General features: G+C 42.3%; 1 protein-coding gene across 5 annotated transcripts in view; it reads right to left on the bottom strand.

Moving 5' to 3' along the window:
• PLEKHH1 (pleckstrin homology, MyTH4 and FERM domain containing H1) overlaps positions 1–19,309 on the bottom strand; it is a 51,338-nt gene extending 32,029 nt beyond the window's left edge. Inside the window, exons 1-5 of one of the 5 annotated variants that reach the window (XM_057420024.1) lie at positions 19,250–19,309; positions 13,385–13,560; positions 7,530–7,592; positions 4,350–4,499; positions 1,085–1,168 (exon numbers count right to left, since the gene is read on the bottom strand). In XM_057420024.1, the coding sequence (XP_057276007.1) occupies positions 1,085–1,168; positions 4,350–4,499; positions 7,530–7,592; positions 13,385–13,525 (438 nt within the window). In that variant the 5' untranslated portion in view covers positions 13,526–13,560; positions 19,250–19,309. Of the gene's footprint in view, positions 1–1,084; positions 1,169–4,349; positions 4,500–7,529; positions 7,593–13,384; positions 13,561–18,781; positions 18,787–19,249 lie in introns of those variants that run through there. The other 4 variants (XM_057420022.1, XM_057420025.1, XM_057420026.1 and 1 more) reach the window with 4 other exon arrangements.
• Positions 19,310–19,710: the final 401 nt, after the last annotated feature.

Raw genomic sequence — 19,710 nt, 5'->3', positions numbered from 1 at the left:
TTTGCTTGAAGTATCTCAGCGTACATTCTTAAATGCAGCAGTGGTACACCCGAAGAGGCTTTTCTCCTGACAAAATAAAAGTTGAACCTGCACCCATGGTGCTGTCTACAGCAACCCATTTGCAACACTGAAGTGCAAAGTCTTTCAGTTGACAGTGGTTCACTTGTGCATGGTCTGCACCTAAAATCAGGATCTGGTATGAACTCTGTTGCCAGCAAAGACACAGTGTGAATGTATAGTCCTGGATTCACAGCAGGTCACACCAAGTCAGCCCTCATGTTTCCTCTTTTGTGCTGCATCAGTCAGTAATGTAGCTGCAGCTTAAGTTATCTCACATAGGGAAAGAGAAGCAGCACAGCAGCTTGGCGAATTATCTAGGCAGTCTAATGAGGTTACAAAGTCACATCATAATACAATTAGTGCCCACAAAGACTGCTTCTTTCAACTTCAACAAATTCCCTTTCTGGCACAAACTAGGAAATCTATGGCTATAACTTGGAACAAAAAAGCAGATAGGCCTACTTCTAGTTGTAAACTATTACCATGCCTTTAAAACTGTGCGCTGACCTATTGCTATCTCTGTTTTTCTAGAACGTACTGAATTAGGCCCAGACAGACACAAAAGTCCGCAAGATGGATAGGAGGAAGAGGTTAGATGTGAGAAAATGCTGGGAGTAAGAAAACAGCGTTAGCCAGAGATGGCAAGTTAAGGAAGAGCAAAGGATATTTCTGTGTCACAGCTGTTTTGTCAGAAAGAAACAGAAACTACACCCAGAGAAAAAAAGGGAGAGTCAGAGGAAAGCCAGGTGAAAGCTACCTTTGACTAGTAAATCTTCTTCAGAGACTGCTTTTGGGCATTAGTGACTTCACTGTCATTTATAGTTTGCCCATAGCAGTAAATAGCCCTCAGTAACAGGGACGACTACCCTAGATCTGCAAGAGAGAGTGTGTAGGGCGAAACAAGCAGAAAGCTTCTGTGGCAGATTGGCTGTCCTCAAACTACTGTCCTACACAGAAGCCCACAGGCAGTGCAGCCACTGAACCTACCTACTCATAGGCAAACCTCAGCAAGCTAAAGACTCACCTCTCCAAGCTTAAACGTTACCCATGCTTTGATCTTGGCAGCTTTCTCTTGAACAATTTTGGCTTCCTCAGTTCTCAATAGTTTCTGTGCCAAAAAAAAGATTAGATACATCAGGAGCGTACAACTGTTCTCAGTAAGTTACTGCATCAGGAGTGACTTAAATATTGAAGCTTCTATTCCAGACGTAAGAATCCAGACTGCTACTTGATATTATTACTTAGCTGGCCTCTGAAAAAAATTGATCTCTAAGTTGTCTTAGAGTAAATTTCAGAGGGTTGTTTAAAGAGTTTATTGTAGAATAGCAAAATACAGCTCAGGTAATGATTGCCCACCTGCCACAGTTTCTTTTGAGTATAGTCCGCAACTTTTCCTAGGTGTTTTAGATATTTTTGGAATGTTGCTGTTGAGTGTCTGTAGTGTTCCCTCAGCCTACACTTACACATATGGTTGGCTGAAGCTATTAAGAATTAAGCAGTGTCTGTGAGTGATTTATAGAACACTGATAATCCCAAGCAAAAAGGATTCAATCACTGCAAGCACAGGTGTATGTAGAGGGTAGAATTTAAAGGTGAGGGAGATGGAAACCAACACCAACAATGTATTTAGCACACACAATGTTCTCATTGAGAAATTAAAAAAAAAAAAACAAAAACAAAAACAAAAAACACCAAAAATAAATATAGCAGACTTGGAATTAAAAAAAGGTACAAAAATTGACTTTGAAACACTAAGACCTGCTAGGAGGTTTTGAGATGGTGTAAGTGGTTGTGTGTTTACGTATTCATTAAAACAGGTTCTAGTTCACACAAAAGTGTTATGGGAATATTCTTGATTTGCACTATGAGCATTCCTCCCCTCCCCCCCCCCAACCCCCCGAGTATCTGCTGGGCCAATATTGCTATGACATAATTTTTGCAGCTGTGTTTTTGCAGCTGCATTGTTCTCCTCTTCTGGGAATTTCCTTTAAAAGATGCTGGATTGATACCACAACCACCTGAAGCCTTCTGTTCATCTGCTGTGTGGATTCATCATAAGCAATGTCACTTAAAGGTCTGTCTACAAAGTGGTTTAAACAGCTACAAGGATAAATCAGTCCCAGGAAGGAGGGAAGGAAGGCAGATATACTCTGTATGGCACATTCAGCCCTAGTTTCTCTGATTAAATGGACAACAGTAATACCTTCTGATAGCAGTTGATAGTTTCCCTGCTAAAAATATGATGTGAACACGTATCAGTAATTATGACAATAAAAATGTCAGTGCTTCACTCCACTTCCCCCCACCTCCCACATTTAAGCTTTCCAAACTGAGGAGTGTAAGTTGACTTAATGAATACCATATAAATACACAATAGCAGGAAATTCTCCACATCTTCACAACTCTTAATAACTACATGCTACTCACCACAAATGTACATTTAAAAACACCTATTCAAATATGTTTGCTGACTTTAAAATAGACCTTGACAACATTATGGATAGCAGTAACATTTTTAGTTGAGCATAATAAAATAAAAGTAATCAAATCTGATGCTTTAAAAGGAGGACTTACTTAGCTTTCATCCTTGAATATGTCTCTGTATGTTCCTAATCATCAGGTACCAGCCTTTGGTGGAGTCAGAATATTAGCTGTGCCTACTATTAGAATATTAGATGTTCTCACTATGGTCTGACATAAACTGGCACATATAATGTATGTATCATAGCCCTCTCAATATCCACCACATGGGTAATGCCTTTGAATCCCTAATGACCTGGACTTGTCTCAGATCAAAGACCAAAAGGTAAAAAGATTCATAATATTGCTATGCTACACAATGAAGTACAATGCCAACATTTTATTCAGGGTCCTAAAGTAGAATAGTGACATGACAACAACATTGTCACAGAGCTTAGCAAGCCCTACCTCTAAGTAGAACGAATTCATTTGGGCACAGCACCTGTAGATGCAGTTATTATGCTTTAAGGTCCAGAAGCAGTCAGAGATTTGCATCCCATGCTATTGCATTGTCCAGACATGACCTCAGTGTTCTCTTCTTAACACTCTGAACTCCATAGTTCTCCCCATCCTACTGAAAACAAATAGGATGCCTACAAGGACCCTTAGTGACCTTCCAGCACTGCCACCATCCTATCCCATTCTGAAACTAAACCAATGACCCCAATAGACTGTACCTTATCTGAAATTTTCAAACTTCAGTTTTCATTTCCCATTTTGCCTCTTGTTGCTAAAATAAGATTTCTACTACCAGAACATTTTCCACACTTGTGTTTGTTGATTTTAATCAAATCACACCTCGCATTTTTGGGTAAATCAGAATTTCTTTCAAATTTGATTGCAAGAGCTGCTTCCATTGTAGCTCCTTCTGAACCCCTTCTTTCTCCTCCAAAATGCAGAAACTTCATCTGCATTCTGCCTGCACAAGGTGCTCTGGGGAACTGACATGAAACCCAGAGTACTACAGACTTAACGCAAGACTTCCACACTACACTTGGTCTGAGTAAGTTCAGACAGCTTACTAATCTATTGTACCCTTGAAATAGGCGACAATTAGTTAAATGTAAAATGTACTCAAATGGCAATATTGTGTATAATCTTAACAAGCTATTTCCATTTAAAAGTAATTCGCTTAACAACATGTAAGGATGCCACATTCCTCATATTACAAAGACCACAGGGCAAGGCCTTTACTAGAGCCAAAATATAAGCCCTGCTGTAGTTGTAGCTCCTTCTTTCCACTAACTGGGAATGGAAGGGACTAAGAACTATCCATACTGGAAACCAGCTGCTCTTTTATAGTGAGGACATCTGACAAGAGATGAACTGCACTAAAGGATTGCTTAAGACTGGGAAAAATCTCCTCCCAGGAAGTAGCATATATGGAGTCAGAGATGGGCTACATAATGTTTTTTCAGAACAATCTATATGCTAGGAAGCCAGAGAAATACTGTGACCAGACTCTAGCATTACTCCAGTCAGGGTCTCAACACTGACTCAACACCAACATAAGGAGGTCCTTTAAGGACACTGACCAACCTAATATAATGAAGAGAAAAGGGCTACTGAGGCTGAATGCATGTTTTTGTCTAGAAAGAGCAAGGAATGAGAGAATCTTGCACTGAACGGGGCATAATTTTACAGCTGGTCTGAAGGCAACTGGGAGACTAATATGTAATGAAGACAATAATCCATACCTTTGAGACATACATTACAGAGTCCCTCCAACTCATGAAAGCTACAGGTCTCCCTGTAGAAAACAGCTTTACCTGTTTCGCTAGCTGTGTCTCCAATCTGTTGATCTGATCTTCCTTTCCTTGCAATGTGCCCATCAGCTCCTGGTACTTCCTGTGCAAAGAGCTGTCTGATTCTCCAGTCTTCAAGTTAGCTAGTTTTATATTCTGTTCCATAACTCTGACCTGTGATGACAATCAGAGGGAGATTAAAAAAAAACAGAACAATGCAAATGAAGGAGCTACTTGTTTAGTGGTAAGACACTAACTAAGAGCATTTGTGCGTTTCATATTCTTGGGGTTGGGAAAGGAAGAAAAAAGAAACCCTTTAGGTTACAGTTTATAGCTGTATTTGTGAAAAGAACACTGTCCATTTGTTAGTAATGCTGAAGCAGTAACAGATGCAAACTGAACCATGAACACCTAACCACGCTGTGAATTGTGAAATATTTACATGCTATTAGTTAAATACAGGCACTATAGTCTACACAGACATATGTGCAAGGAACATCACATTTTCCTCCTCGTAATACAGTGATCAGCTTTTTGCCACATTCATTACCAAGGTATACACCACAAAACCCCGGCAATTTCCCTCAGATCAAGATTTTTATAAGGAAGCATGCTACAGAGTGCCTTCCTCCTCCTTTTCCCAGCTTAGAAAATAGTTTGGCAACTCCTAGCTTTCTGACAGGCGTTTTCTCAAGATCTGCTAAGGAGTTACCATGCCAGATTTTTCGGAAGCTTTGCCTGTCTTTGAGCTCTTACTACTGCCAATGTTTGTTCAACTCAGCTGGAGAATCACCAGTGTAATGCTCCCTCAATGTAGACAAAGTTTCAGTGCACTAAAATCTAGCTGCTGCTAATGCTTTTGGGTTTTTTAGCAGATGTTGTAAAACCTCTGCTTTCTTCAAAACCCGTGCCTCTTGATATGTCAGCCTGTTTTATTGTTACCTCATCCTATTGCAACAGATTATAAGACTTCTTTTCTAAGGATTAATGGAATTCCATCAACTTAACTCAAAACTGCTAATTGCACCATTTGGTGATGGCAAAATATCTGGTTCCAACAGATCCCAGAGAGACTCAACCAGTAAAGAAACCAACTCCAGATACCATTAATTTGGCTTGAGTTTAGAACCAGGAAGTCAGAGTGCAGGCAATGATCTGAACCCTTCACAGTCTGTGCAAGAGAGTTACTCATGCTTTGTTGAGCAGCCTACACTTCATACTTGCAGAAGCTGTGTTTTGTCCTGCTGTCTGCCTGCATTAGGCAGAGAAGCAAACTGCCTCTTCCTCATACTGAACCAGAAAGGTAGGCGCCCAACATCCGAGCCAGAAAACTAAGCCTGCTGAGTCGGATGTGTTTTCATTGGAGTTTAGGGTGATTATAGTAAAAAGAAATGGCCCCTCCTTTCTGTCTGATGCCCAAATGCTGACTCTGTACTAGAGGCTCAGAGAGGGGACTGCAAACATGTGATTTCCTTAATTGAGCTTGGCAGCTACAGGGAGCCCATTGAATTAACAAATCCAACTCCCCAGGCTCCTGGAGAGAAAGATAACAAGGGATTTTGCACTTGATGTGGAGCCTTCTCATTTGTCAGCTGCTTCTCGTTCACAGTGAATATACTTTTAGTGAAAGGGAACAGTCCTATTCCTACGCTGTCACTTCTTCAGGCTGTCAGACAGCAATGAAGTACTTCTCTAGGAGCACTTTCTTCGGATGTGGATAAGGCTGCTGGAAAGGCAAACTTTGAGGGCTGCTAGTCTTTAGAACTTGCCAACACATGGCTGCAGAACTGCTGGTGGCAGATTAGTGAAGGCAAACCTCACTTCTGCTGGTGGCAGGTGAGTGAAAGCAACCCTCATTTTTCCTACACCTTCCCAGCAAAGTTCTTTTCTTGCCCATTCTTAGGCCTGAATTGGCCTTGCTCTACATCTACTCCATCTTGTAATTGCATCTTACTATATCATGGATAGCCTACTCCTGTCATTGAGACATCTGCTAGTATGAAACCTTCTTCATTGGTCTGTGGCAATATCTTCATTTCCTGATGATGGTGTCACAATGACAATGTTACCTTTGCCTGTCCTGGCTGGGTGTGGACTTACTGATATCACTCTCAATAACAACTTTCGTTCTTGACTGGCAGTTGCTGATCTAGCATAGAGACCAACAGCACAGTGCCTAGCATCTTTCCTATATTTAAGCTGGTCAGAAAAAAATCTTGATGTCAGTATGAAACTGGCATGGAATAGTGCATTCTGCAGACAGAATACCTTACCAGGTACTTCAAGTTCTTGGTTCCTAGGCAGTATGATTCCCTGTGCTTATAACACTGCCTATTTAGTCCTTCACTACTGAAGTGATCTTTGACAGCCATTCTTTGCCATCTTGCATGGCTTTTACTTCCACACTGAAATCTGTGGCTCAGTGCTCAGCCCTGCAGCTCTTGCCCAGTTGAAGAGAGCTGGCTCATCTCAAACCTTCCCTTCAGCTTAGAACATCTGTCCCTCCTGGCTCTTTTGTTTTTATAATACTCCTCACAGTGCACGTTGTAACTTTCCCAAAGGTCTATTATTCTTTATAGCTTGTTCACAAGCTGAAGTCTCTATCTCTCCTCCCTTGTCCATTATTCAAGAAGCATAGAAGGACTAGCTTAGACAATATACCTATTTTTTAGATGGTTACAGTAATATGCATTGTATCCAGCTCTTACTGTCTTTCTCCATAGGGTCCTGAAGCCAGAGCAGTAGTTATGAAAAGTACAAAACAACTGATAGACTTTGCAGATACTCCCTTTCACAGAACCTTCTCCACTTGTAGACAAGTCCTTACCAGTACTCTTTAAGTTTTGGGTTTTTTTCCTAAGGACCTACCAGGCAGCTCTACCCCTGTGCTTTAATCCTGAGGTCCAATATCCACTTGCTTTACCATAACTGAGCACGTATATCACGGATGACAGGGCTAAATGCTGTTGAGAGGCAAATACAAACTGCTGGTTTTCACTTAGGGTTGAACATATTTAGGCACCTGTTAATAGCTCAAGCTTAAAAACTGTGAAGGAGACCAGAAAAATCAATTTACCACTGTAAATCAATGTTTTCCTAGCAGGGCACAGCACTGCAGAGTGCTGTCTGCATGCTAGACTGGAGAGAATTCAGAGTAAGCTACTGCTGGGCTTGTACCAAAGAAACCATAAGAGAATCTCTTACCTGTTTCTCCGCATCCTCAGCTCTTTGTTCTGCTTCTACCACTCTCTGTTCCAATTCCTGCATCTTCAGAGCCAGAAGAGGAGGGGAAAGGTGGGAAGAAAGAAAAGAAATTAACATCACCTGGAAATTCACCAGTTTTACTCAGGAGTCTTCCATTTCTTGTGCAGGTCTACAGATCTTTGGCATCTTTAGGGTTAAATGGACAGCTTTGACCAGGGGGAATTAAAAAAACCCAATAAATTCCTTTGCCCTTTTCTAGCCTTCTGCCCTACTTTGAATTTACCAGAACTGTTTTCTCGTTAGTGAGCCTCATCATTCATTACATGGGTCAGAGGAACAGTCTTGACCTCATCTCTACAATTTACACACCAAGGGTCCCTTGTAGAAGCCTGTCTACAGCACACTGTCCTTTCTTGGGTTTATTTCAGCTAGGATTCATTCACAATGGTAAATAAAAATGACTACATTTTAGAAAGCTCACTGCACGTTCCTTTTGATGTCACATTACAATCAATGAATATTTCCCTTTGGCTTCAAAACACCACAGATTCATAACTGACAAGATAAATAATGATCTTAGGTTTTCTATGCTTCTTTTAATTTTAAAGAGCTTTGCAAACTGACAATTCTGTGATTCTCTATTGGAGCACTGATGCTATTGAAGTCAAAGGATATTGAACAGAATTTTACCTAAATGTATATGAATTGCCTCATTCCCACTGAAATGCAGGTGTACCTGGGGTTCCTCTAACAACTTACTACTAGAGCCCAGTCTGTTTTATTTTTTAAACAGCAACTAAGGATCTCATTCAGTACTTGCAATGTGTCCTTGGTTCATCTTCCACTACTTGACCTTCTTCAATGGGACTCAGATTTAAGTCCAGTACTACGAAACCAGTGACAGTAACTTTCATCCACTAAGGTGCAACATCTAAGGAATGCTCCACAGAGTTTCCAGCATTTACTTGTGTTTTTTCTAATGAAGGAATGACATAGAATCAGCTTCAGAAAATTAAAAAAATCATGCTGCAAGCAGAAAACAAATCATAGAATAGTAGAATAGTTAGTGTTAGAAAGGACCTTAAAATCATCTAGTTCCAAGCCCTCTGCCATGGGCAGGGACACCACACAATAAACCATGTCGCCCAAGGCTCTGTCCAACCTGGCCTTGAACACTGTCAGGGGTGGAGCATTCACAACTTCCTTTGGCACCCTGTTCAGTGCCTCACCACCCTCACAGTAAAGAACTTCTTCCTTATAGCCAATCTAAACTCCCCCTGTTAAATTTTGAACCCATTACCCCTTATCCTATCACTACAGTCCCTAATGAAAAGCTCATCTCCAGCATCCTTGTAGGCCCCCTTCAGATACTGGAAGGCTGCTATGAGATGGTAACAAGACAACTCTCCTTTTCATACATACACATTGATCATAAGAGCAGACTGACACCTACCAACAAACATATCAAGAAGGTATATATATGTAGACAGCTCAACGGTCATATAACTTAAAAGGCCATGCCATAACAAATTCAAACCATGAAGATCAGAAAGTGCCACATTTAGCATGATACCTCTTCAGGTTTGCCTTTTCAGTGAAGTAATCAAGGACATTACAGTCTATGGAGCTTAATATCAAGAACATTTCTTTGGCAGAGGAACAGAGAGATTCCACAGGATATTGCACAGCCAGCCAAAGCTGCTCTGACCTAAGGCCTGAGAGTTTCTGAGTCTTGGTAGAGACTGAACTCAAGGCAATGTAACACCAATAGCAGTGGTCTGGGTTATGACACGAGTGTGTGTCCATTAGGAACAGAGATCTACCCATGCATTTATCTAGTAGTCTCTGGACAATCATCACTATAGACAGGCAGCAGCCAAATACATTGGTGAAAGACAGATGCTAAGTGGAGCCCAAAGACTATCCTCTTAGACTAATAATCTAATCCTCCACAAGGTGGGTGATTTTCATTGAAAGACTCAGGTTATTTTAAGAAGGCAACACTGTTCTGACTGAAAAACACCTTGTTGTCCCAGCCTCACGACAGTCTGCTTTGCATTGCTAGCAGTCCTGGACCCTGATCAGGACAAAGAATGCATGTTGGGGCCATTCCTGATCACTTAAGAGTTATGAAATTTCTTGTGCAAGCAGGGTGACCTGGCTAAGTTCCAGTCAAATCAATTACTTTTGTCACCCTGATTCCCTCTGTAGCCTTAAATGAACTTGCACTTTTCTTAACTTCCTGTACTACATTGTTGGGTTGTCCTGCTATGAACTGTTAAATAACTCCTGTGTTTCTCATGTGCACAAAATGATTACTTCACCTATCCCTGGTGTCAGCTATCTCACTGGAGCGCATTCAGATTTAATACATCCATGGTTGTAAGGCTCTTTCAAATCCCTCAGTGAATTAATAATGATGCTTGGTATTTACATGGGTCCTTTCATTCGAAATGCTTTATAATTTGACAAACGTTACTAAGCAACTTGACCCAGGTCACATAAAACTTAGTGACCAAGCCAACTTCTAGTAACTCTTCTCCCAAACATTAGCCCAGAGAGCTTGTATGGAGAGTAACAGACCCAGTTGTATAGCCGTGCTTGCATGAGCCAAAGGAGGCTCTTTCCAAATATTCATTGTTTACTATTGAAGTAAGACAGAAGCAGGTTGAAAGTTACCCAGATGGTCCTTCTAAAAGCTGCAAAAGACCCTCCTATCAATCATTGACAGAGGCTTTCCCTCTCCTAATGGCTCAGAATATGCTGAATAAAACTGAGTCAAAAAAGTTCCTGCATGTCTCAGCCTCATTTTCGTCCTGTTGTTTCCTTCCAGAGCTCACTCCTAACCAGGTCAACTTGCTGCCAGGGCAACAGCCTGCTATGTCACTCACCGAGAGGAGTATCCCTTTCTTTGTGTGTGTGTGTACAAGAAAGTCAGAATAGAAACAACTGCATGTTTCCAAAGAGACCAGATCCCTGCTGATGTCTACAACAAGGCAAGACCCAGGTGTCTCATACGCTGCAGGGGCCCAGCAGGATGGCAGAGCTTTGTCTTGGAGGCCAGCGGATGGGGTCCCTTTGCTGCACCGACCTGCAGTCAGGCTCTGCACAGCTTGGGCAGCACTGGTTGATAGCTACGACTGGGCTACTGACATGGAAGTTCACACCATGTGAATTAGGGCACTGGCAGTTAAACCAACGGGTTTTAAATTCCTCATGTTCTGAACAGTGATCTAGATTATTCAATCTAAGCGGATTTTAAAAATCTGAAGTATTTAAACTGTTAGCACACATTGTACTACCAATGCCAGGCATGAGTGTTTAGGGTATTTTGTGAGTTAAAATAGTAAAATCTGCCTTTTAAATCATAAAGTTAATTATAAAGATTACTTTAAAATAATGTGGGGGAACAGGTTTCCAGATCTTTCAACCAGTAGCTTCCAGACCCCTGAGACAACCATGCTGGTGAGCAAGTATCATGCTGCTGCTGACACTGCTCTTCACTTTCACTAGCAAAACCAATTTTATTTATTATTGTGATTATTTTATTATTTTCCTGTTGCTGCAAACAATATCAGAGGATCTCAGGGGCAATGCTCACCGCAGGTTGGCAACACAGCTTCAAACTGTGCCCACTTCACATTTTTCACAATCTTTGTCCCTGCCCACTCAAATAACCTTTTTGCAGATGCAGTACTCTTTCAAATAAGTCCAAATATCTTCATTCTCACAGCTAGAACTGTAAGAAAAAATGGAAAAAAACCCCCACAGTTGCTATAAAATCTATGATAAAAATCGCTGGAGTTGACATCACTATGCAGATCACATGCATCTCCTTCAGTTCAGCATCACTGCCCATCTGAGAGGGAGAAGGATGCAGTGCGGGCCAGAGTCCCATTTGCTGCGACTGCTGGGGAGTCCTGTGATGATCAAGGACTAGTGAAGAAGAGTCTGTGAACAAGTCCTTGCACAGCAGTCAGGAACCTGAGTCACAGGACACTTCAACTATAGTGTTCAGCATGAGCACTGTGTGCTCTGGTGCCTCAGGAGAGCCTGCCAGAGATGCCCCAGAGTCCCCAAGGCTCTCCCATTCCCACATGACATTCAGAGTAGGGAACTTCAAACCTGCTAGCTCTTTACCCTTTGAGAAAGCCTAGGACAGTGCTGAACAAGTAGTTACAGAGTAATCTGATCACCGAACCAAGCTGCTCCTTAATCTGAACGAAGGGAACATCACTTTGACTGAATGAATGAAAGGCTGGATTAACAGCAGTCAGGTCCATTCCTTGAGAAGGACCCTGGAGCAGATGAAAATTTCGTTCTCTACCATCACTCACAAACCTTCCTAAAGAGACAGTCAAAAGATCTTTCAAAAGAATAAGAAGATTTTTTTTTTCTTTCCAAAAAGAAAGTTTGGTAGGTGGGTTTGTTTTATGTGGAGGCAGTCAGGAAGTTTCTCAATGCAGAAGTTAATAAAGCACAAGCAAAGTATTGCACATAAGTACTGGTCATCTTCACCAGAGCTGTGCCACATCTACACATGGATTTTTTAATGCACGTTTATCTAAATATACTTTACAACCACTTTCAGTGCTTCCCAAGATAAGTAATCACTAAGGCTCATCTCAGAAGCTACCTTGAAAAGATGAAGAATGTTCTTAGAATTGCATCATTTCTTAAAACATGAATAGTGCAATGAATGTCTCATGCAGTTTAAAGGCATTAGTGGAAACATAACAGTGATGAAAAGCAAGGATGAAGATTGCTCTACTGTGAAGTAGATACAGTTTGGATTTTTTTACATCCAAAATCAACCAACAAGAATATATACATAAAAGTTCCATAATACAAAATAGAGCAGAAGTGAGTTTAGAACATACCTTTCATCCGGTACAGATTAAAAGCATTTGGAATAAACTGCAGACAGTTGTAAAGATTTCAACTTCACTAGCAAACTGTGACTGAAAGAAACTGTTTTCACTTCCCAATAGTAACTGAGTATCTGAGCAACCTTGGACTGACTGTGGTAATGTAAGCCAAATTTTGAAAGAAGGAACCCCACAGCAACCTACAAAGTTGGATTCTATGCAAATTAGAGGTTAATAAAAAAGCTTTAATATAAGTTGAAAAAATAACTGAATTTAAGGTAAAGAAAAAACCTCACCAAAAATATACATCATGATGAAAAAAACCCCACCACAAAAACCCACAAAACCGAACCTACCCAACAAACCCCTCTAAAATCTTTGGCAGTCCTCTCTCTTAGAATTGCAGATGAGTTCAATTAGCACACTTGAAAGAGATTAGTAGGAGATGCCTACAAAACCACAGATGCCATGAAATTTTCCAACATCCAGATCTCAATATCTCAGTCCTGCTTTTCAGCATCCCCAGAGTGTTTTGACTGGATATGCGATGTTATTCTAACACTATGACAGTACACATACCCCTGTCCAGCCTTTTAGCGTTACAGAATAATTTGCACTCCTGTAAGCTTCTCCATTGCCAGCCAAGTCCTGATCCTGCTGGTTTTATCCAAAATATTCACCTTTGCAGCTGCCTCAGTCATTTTAGATATCCAGAATCTTGCTGATACACGCTTTTGCAGCAGAGACCAAGTATATGACATTCCAGTAAACAAGGCCAAATTCTTATTTTCACTAACGCCACTTTACACCACTCCGACAGGCACATTTCTGTATCTCAAGTGATAAGCAGAGTTCAGTGACACGCTGTAATCAAGGAAGGGAGCCTCACTGCAAGTAACAGTTTTATTGGATAGCTCAGCATTTATAGATTTTTTTGCTTTCATGCCATAACTCAGTGCAAACTAGAAGAAGCCATCAGTGCCTCACCTTCTCAGCTAGCAGCTCTCGGATCTTGCTTGCCTGCAAGCGGAATTTGAAGAGCTGGGACTCCAATACAAGGCATCGCTTTTGCCAGTCCACACAGCTGCCATTCTCCACTGTGAGTTCTGCCATTGTGAAGTTAATCATACATTTGGGATGTCGTCTGAGGTGCTCTAAAAATCCTAGAGGAGAAAAGGGGGTGAGGGGAAGTGGTTTTAGACAGGCAAACTTTTCACTCCTTGTGCCCTGTATTCCTTTTTCCATCTTACAGGACTGGTAAGAAAGGCCATTTCCTCTGCAAGCAAAAGATGAAATGGTACAATCCCAAGTTACTGATACTGCCTTTTATCAGAGCTCACTCTTTTAATGGATAGGAGATAAACATTCAAATAAGTTTTCCTCTTTAAAGTGAGAATTTACATCATGCTGTATATTCCACAAGCAGCCTTATTATCACCCTTACAGCCTTGCTCAGCATCTACCTATAGACTAGGACTATTTTTACTCCTGCCTCCTTTGTACTGATATGGCTACAAGCTCTCAAGCCACTAAAACTTCTCAAATGTAATTCAGGTCACAAAACCAATTATTAACTTGGGGCACTAGTGTCTTATCTCACACAGACTGTGTTAAGAGGATGTGATATATGAAGCAACAGTGTTCCCAATCCCTAATTACTTGATACAGTCAGTCCACAATAACAGTAGCTTACCACACTATTTAAACACTTGTTCTGTTAAAAAATAAGGAGATCCCAGACAGGAATAAAAGCTAGGGCTGAACAAGTCATGCAGGTCTACTGAAGTCCTTGTAGACATCAAGAGACACACACAACTCCACAAAGTGGAAAAAGCTGTGGTTTTTTGAAGTTATTTTATTGTCTTACTTAGTAATTGTTTAGACATTTCAGATAACTTGCTATGAGTACAAAGTATGTGACATGAAGGTAGTAGGTGTCCTTAATCAAATTCCAGAATTTCTGAACACTCACAAGGAGGTATATAATATCAACCCAGTGTGTGCAGTCCAGCAGCCAGATGTATTACCCTACCACAACAAATGTTTACAAAACCAGAAGTTATTAGTTCATCAGCTTCATCGAAACACTGATATCTATACTTACTAAAGGAACTTCTCATCCACTCACAGGCAAACCTGGGGCTTTCCTGAACTGGGACCAAAGCAACAGACCAAGACTTGGGAAAGAGTACTGAAGTCACTCCGCCTCATTGCTTTTACATCTGCCTTTTGCAGGGTAGAAAAGCTTAAGGTGTTCCTCTAGTTGTACCCACTTGCCAGGATAACTGGCTCATATTTTGCCTAAGAGACCTGATATTCAAGTTACCCTTAGTATAACACACATAGCAGTGTAAGTATACCTAACACAGCAAGCCACTCTAAGCAGATATACCCCTGATGTTCTGAATTAAGGAAGACGTGTTGTATCCTTTAGCTACAAACACTACCTGCGAGTTATCTTATATACAGGTTTCTCTCTTCAGTAATAGAAAGTCTACCAGGCATCAAGTTGCCTGCCTTTCCAGTTGATGTATGAAATACTATTCCAGGTCAGAAAGTAGGTTTAAGTAAAACAAGGAAAAGGCACACTCATGTCCATGCTGAATACACTCCGAGATAGCAAGGAAGACCAGTATTTCACAAGCAGCACACTTACTGCTTTACAGAAACACATGGACCAACTTTTACAACAGCCTAGTCCAGCACATTGATCAAAACTTTAGACCTAGCTCCTTGCCAGGTATTGACAGGCACACTTCACAATAACACTGTAGGGTTTCCCTCTAATATAGTGTGATCAGTCCTTCTCCAAGCCAAAAGAGTGTACTAAGTCATGATCCTACAACACCCTAAGCTTGCCTTATAGCTAACCCTGTCCCAGACATAATTCAACTCTCAAATTAAATTCTGTTCTCTTTCAGACAGGTATAAAGATACTTTAGTCTTTATACATAGTTTAAGTCCAATGAGGACATATGAACAATTGGGATAAACTCTAATTGCACAAAGAAAAATGAATCTGATTTACCACACAGCCTATGCCAGAGCAAAAGTAATTTCCTCAGATAGTCCATAACTTCTGATTGAACTAAAATACCCTGTTCTGAATAGGAAATCTAAGACTGTAGATAACTTGAATCATTAAGTCTTCTTCCTTCTCACTGCAAATAACTGTGTCTCATAATCCCTTTCATAAATGAACACAGCCCTTCCCCAAAACCATGGAGGCAGTTTTGCTCCCACTACTCCTGTTGTTCTAGAACCTCACCCCTCTAATAAGCTGCCTTCTAATTACCAGCATAAATATAATAACAACCAGCTTGTATCTGTTCATTCTTGTAGATTACTGCCCTTAAGCTTAACTAGTTTTTCCCCCTTCCCTCCTATTTATCCCTTGATATACTTATAAATATCAAAAGCTTCTCTCTAAAATCCTCATTTTGCAAGGCTAGAGATAAGGGCCTCTTTTAGTCTCACGAGAAAAGGTCACTACTCTCCTTTTGCACCTGTTCCAGCTTAGAAAAGTTGGATCCTATCTTTTTTACTCTCATCCATAGACATGGGTGACCACAACTGCATCTGAAAGGCAGGATGCAGCTTCATCAAAACCTTGTGTAAAGGCATTTAATACTTCTCACTCTTCTAGGGAATACCTCACCTGACTGCATTTGCCTTTCTTAGAACCACATTACATTTATGGTTGACATTCACAGACAAGCCAACACAGGTTTTAACTTTGCAAATGTCAGGCATGGAAGTGCAGGGGCCCATTACAATGATACTGGAATAGATTAATAAAGAACAGGTGTGTGCCAGATCTCCACAAGATCAAGAATATCCGTACTACAGGCCACTGCAAAATTTAGCAGGCCCATGGTTGCCCTGAAATCGATTAGCATATCCACATCTTTTCCTCCACTGCTGTTCCTAACTAGTGTTCTTCCAGCTTGTGCCCACTTTATTACTATTTCAAAGGTGTGATTTTACTTTGTGTCAATACTAATCATTACTAATTCTGCAGGTCAGCCAACTTTCCCAGAAAAATCACAGAATACCAGGCTGGAAGGGCCTCAGGGATCATCCAGTCCAACTTTTCTTAGCAAAGCATGATCTAGACTAGATGGCCCAGCACCTATGCATCCAAATCTTAAAAGGGTCCATCACTTCCCTGGGGAGATTATCCCTACAGCTGATTGCAAAATATCTACCTATAGAAAATACCTACCTTATAACAGACTCCTCCCCCACCCTTCAGCACAGCGTTGTCACATTCTTTTTTGTAATTTGTCTACCTTATCACTCTTCCATTAATTCCCAGCTCTTCCACTTAAGCTAATAACTTCCCTGTGTGTCATTATATCAGTTGATTTCTGAAGGCCAGAGATTACAATTATAGCTTTTCCTCTCTCTAGTAAAACTTCACCCTTTTTTCAGAGAGGATATTTTATCACAATGGCTCATGTTTACCCATGACAACTTTATTTACAATTTAAAATTTATTCCAAATTTTTATTTACTGTTAAATGCATCATTTTTTCTCACCCATTCTTCTGAACAACTGTACTTTATGAATTACAGTATCAACTTTATTTTGACAGATTAATTTTAAATCCTTGCTACTGGACCTATCATTTCAATATGCCTTTTTTTGCAATTCTTAACCATCTTAATCCACTAAATTATTTGATCCCCACACCAAACTGGTCCTTTTGTATCAGATAAAATATTTATATGGTTATATACACCATATTTATATGATTATACAAAACTGGTTCTTTTTCCCCCCTTTGGCATATAAAGAAGTTGAGAATCAAACACTTTCAGAATAGTGTATGTATTCTTACTTTAGGAACTTGGAAAATAGGAGGCAGCCACTTTCTTCAAACAAGCTGAGATTTCCAATACTTCATTCTTAAATGCACAGATTCTCTTCTAAAGAACAGCTTGATTTTCAAGTGTCAACCAACTTCCAGTGAAGATAATGGGAGCTACAAAGTCCTTAGAACTTAGGAGGGGGACTAAATGACTGAACCAACTGCTAAATGCAGACATGAGACTTCCACTTTTGACTATATGGAAGTTGAAATCAACAGACAATTCCGACACCAAATGCTATAGTCAAAATAAATACTAATATATTTACTTGGAGTCCCTATATCCAGTTGTAATTCCGATGAACATAAATTTTACACCAGAGTGTCACCACTGGGTTTGGATTTTTCAAGATTTTAGATCTGAATCAGCTTATGTTCCTGATGTTGGTGGATCCAGACTAGAATTCAAAACACTTCAGAAACTTCACATACTTCCACCAAGCCTTCTGAAAACAAAAAGCAATAAATCAACATGAAGACTTTCAGGTGCTGGCACAAATGCAAGCAAAATGTTTGCAGCTTTGTTCATTCAGTGTAAACAACGCAGACAAGTGAAACAGTATTTCTGTATTTCAAATGCCAGTTTCTCCTCAGCTCAGGAATCAGTTTACCCAGGCTGTTACAGAGATTCAATCAGCACAGAAGTGCACCTGCCAGTAAAATGCACCAGACCCTGCCTGAAAACCAGAGCTGAATCTAACTTTCAGCTACCATCTTACTACGAAAGGAATAACTACAAGTGCAATAAACGTAGCATGTGAAAGGAGAGAGATTTCTTCCCATGCCACTGCATCAACACCAAGAGGGTCAGCAGTATGGGTGTTGGTCAAAACTCAGTGTGGAAATATCATACTATTAAGGAACTCACCCCCCGCAGTCACCTCATTTTCCACTTCACAACCACTTTAACACCCAGCTTTTTAACCCTGAGATCACTGGAATTGTTCAGCCACTCGATCATTTGCAGTTCATAAATGCTACCTGGGATGTGCAAGACATGGGGAAAAATCACGTGCTAAACGGGGGGGGGGGGGGATTAAGAATTCCTCTACATCAGCGCAGGTGACTTGACTAGCAGAAGTGCCAGGAGGTAGGAAGAGGGCGCGTTTTGTCATTCTGCCTCCAGAGGCCTTGCCCACACAGCAGGGAGGCAGAAGAGACTGCAGGACTTGCTCTTGGGCTGCATTCCCCCCCTCCCCCGTGTCGCCGCTCCTCCCCCCACCTCCTCCATGCTGTCTCAGTGACCAAAGTCCCACACCCGCAGGCAAGCAATTTATTTGAAGCAGCAAACCTCGATTATCAGAGATGACACAACATCACCCCGGAACGCGCCAGTCAGCCCCTTGCCGTCACTTGGAAGAAAGAAAAGAGTGGAGAAGAAGGGCTATGACAGCCAGTCCCGCACAGATCGGCCCTCCAGCGCCCACCCCCCTCTTCCCACCCGCGGGCCCTCAGCCGCCACTCCCGGCAGCTAAGAGGGGGATCGGGCCACCTCTCCGCCCGAGTTCACCTTGGCCGGCGAGGGGGATCGGGCCACCTCTCCGCCCGCGTTCACCTTGGCCGGCGAGGGGGTCTCGCCCCGGCGGAGCGGGGCAGTGACAGGCGCAGCCGGCAGTATCCGCGGGTTCCGCAGCTGGAGCGGCAGCAGGGAGACCGGCAGTGCCAGCCCTGACCTCGGGCGGCTGCGCGGTGCTGGGTAGCAGGCAGGTGTCCGGCGAGGCTTCTGTCCCATTCAGCACTTTACCATCCCCGCTCCGTTTAACTTAGAGCGGGGGAGCCCATCTCAAATATCAGAGCCAGCCCTCCCGAGGAGCGCAGGAACTGACATCACCCGCCCCAGGCTTTTAACCCCTTTTCGGGCTCGGCGGCGAGGCAGGTGGGGCAGGCAGCACCCAGCGGGGGATGAGGGACAGGCCCGGGGGAACGGAGTCTTAACCCGCCCTCTGCCGCGGCCGGACCCATCTCTCTCCCCGCCTACCCTGTACGTTCAGGGGCTTCCGCTGAGGCTGGGGTGCGGAGAACGAGCCGCTGCTGACGAGGCATCCTTGGCCGTGCTTCCCGGTGCGCCTGCTAGCTGCCCCCTCCAGTGGGAGCGCTCCTGCTGCCTCTGCGCTGGGCAGCCATCTTGCTCTGCCCAGCGCGTCAGGGCAAAAGTCGAACGGTGTTGGGAGGTCCTGGGTAGAGCACCTGGCAGCTTTAGGCTGCTACCTCGGGCCTCTCAGACGGGCAAGTGTCGGGCCCTTGTCTCCTGAGATCCCCCTTGCAGTCATCTCCCAGCCTTCAGAACCGGTGTGACCCAAGGCACAACTGTGTTTCCCGTGGAGCAGCCAGGCAGGGAGCTGGCATCCACAGAGCAGTACTGCTCTCACCACCCATCACAGCCTGGAGGAGCTAATGGAGCACCCTTCAGTGGTTGTAGGCAGCCCCCAGCGCATGGGG

The sequence above is a fragment of the Pezoporus wallicus genome, unplaced genomic scaffold, assembly GCF_028554395.1.
Source record: "Pezoporus wallicus isolate ANWC-B61680 ecotype Strahan unplaced genomic scaffold, APGP_CSIRO_Pwel_v1 contig_5418, whole genome shotgun sequence".
Lineage (NCBI taxonomy): Eukaryota > Metazoa > Chordata > Aves > Psittaciformes > Psittacidae > Pezoporus > Pezoporus wallicus.
Note: the sequence above shows the minus strand (reverse complement) of the source record. Positions and strands in the feature narration are given on the sequence as shown.